This window comes from Lissotriton helveticus, chromosome 6 (assembly GCF_964261635.1).
Source record: "Lissotriton helveticus chromosome 6, aLisHel1.1, whole genome shotgun sequence".
NCBI lineage: Eukaryota > Metazoa > Chordata > Amphibia > Caudata > Salamandridae > Lissotriton > Lissotriton helveticus.
The window spans coordinates 1,170,088,123-1,170,089,150 of record NC_136067.1 but is presented as its reverse complement, the minus strand read 5'-3'; the positions used below and the strand labels follow the sequence as shown (position 1 = coordinate 1,170,089,150).

The window sequence follows — 1,028 nt, the reverse complement described above, 5'->3', positions numbered from 1 at the left end:
TCTGGAAGCATGCTGGGGCTACAACCCTCTTAAGGTGGGGTCATTACTCATGTTGTCAGGCGGTAACAGAGGTGCCCGTCTCCACCCCGCTGTTTCCAGTAGTATTCTCTGGCCAAGGCTTCTTGGAGCTGTGACTGTTGTTTTGTGGCTTAGGTCAGTGATCTGCCCACACCCCTGTGTAAAAAGCAGTTCCAGTATCACTTTATTGCATATTTTAAGACAATGAACTGATGTTTCCTGGCATCAAGGATTTCTCAATTAAAACGAAGTCTGAGTCATAATGCTAGAGAAGTTCAAGGCTGGTTCATATCTCAGTCCCCGGTGTGAGTGAATCCCTGGTGTTTACACTTGTCCTAAAAGTTTCACTTTTAGAGTATTTCGCATACATGGTTTATCAGCTGTCAGCTGATATAGTGTACACTATGATGGCCCATCAGCCTTTCAGTTTCTAGGGCTAGCAGGGCCAGAAATCTTGCACAATAGAGTTCTGGTGGGTGGATATTTACCTTCTGACGACATGAATGTAGGACCTTGTTTCTCTTATAAAGGAGAGGATTGATCGCTCTCTCTGACTGCAGGACAGGCTGGTGACCACTCGAATACAGAAAAAGAACATCACCTCAAACCAGCAGCAGAATGAGCTCCCAGAAACTCGTTGGATTCATCGGGGCTCCTTTCTCAAAGGGCCAGGTACAATATTACTTCACTTGTATGCTTTATGGTCACCTATTGTATGTACATATCTCATGTGTGCCACTTGTTGCCATCTCTTTCAGAGTGTGTCATCTTTTACCATGCTGCACCATGTCTTTATTTTTTCTGACATACAGGTAATAAGTTCAGACAATGTCAGCTGTATTTTATTCCAGGCGTATTTATTACCAGCTGACAGGAATTTTAAGATTTATATTGGATAGACAGACAGACAGACAGACAGACAGACAGACAGACAGACAGACAGACAGACAGATAGACAGACAGATAGATAGATAGATAGATAGATAGATAGATAGATAGATAGATAGATA

The 1,028-nt window shown here is 42.8% G+C and overlaps 1 protein-coding gene across 1 annotated transcript in view; it reads left to right on the top strand.

Moving 5' to 3' along the window:
- Positions 1 to 531: 531 nt before the first annotated feature.
- The window catches only part of ARG1 (arginase 1), a 176,650-nt gene continuing 176,153 nt past the window's right edge, over positions 532 to 1,028 (top strand). The window contains exon 1 of the mRNA XM_078648859.1: positions 532 to 690. Coding sequence (XP_078504985.1) covers positions 637 to 690 — 54 coding nt within the window. The 5' untranslated portion in view covers positions 532 to 636. The remainder of the gene's footprint in view (positions 691 to 1,028) is intronic.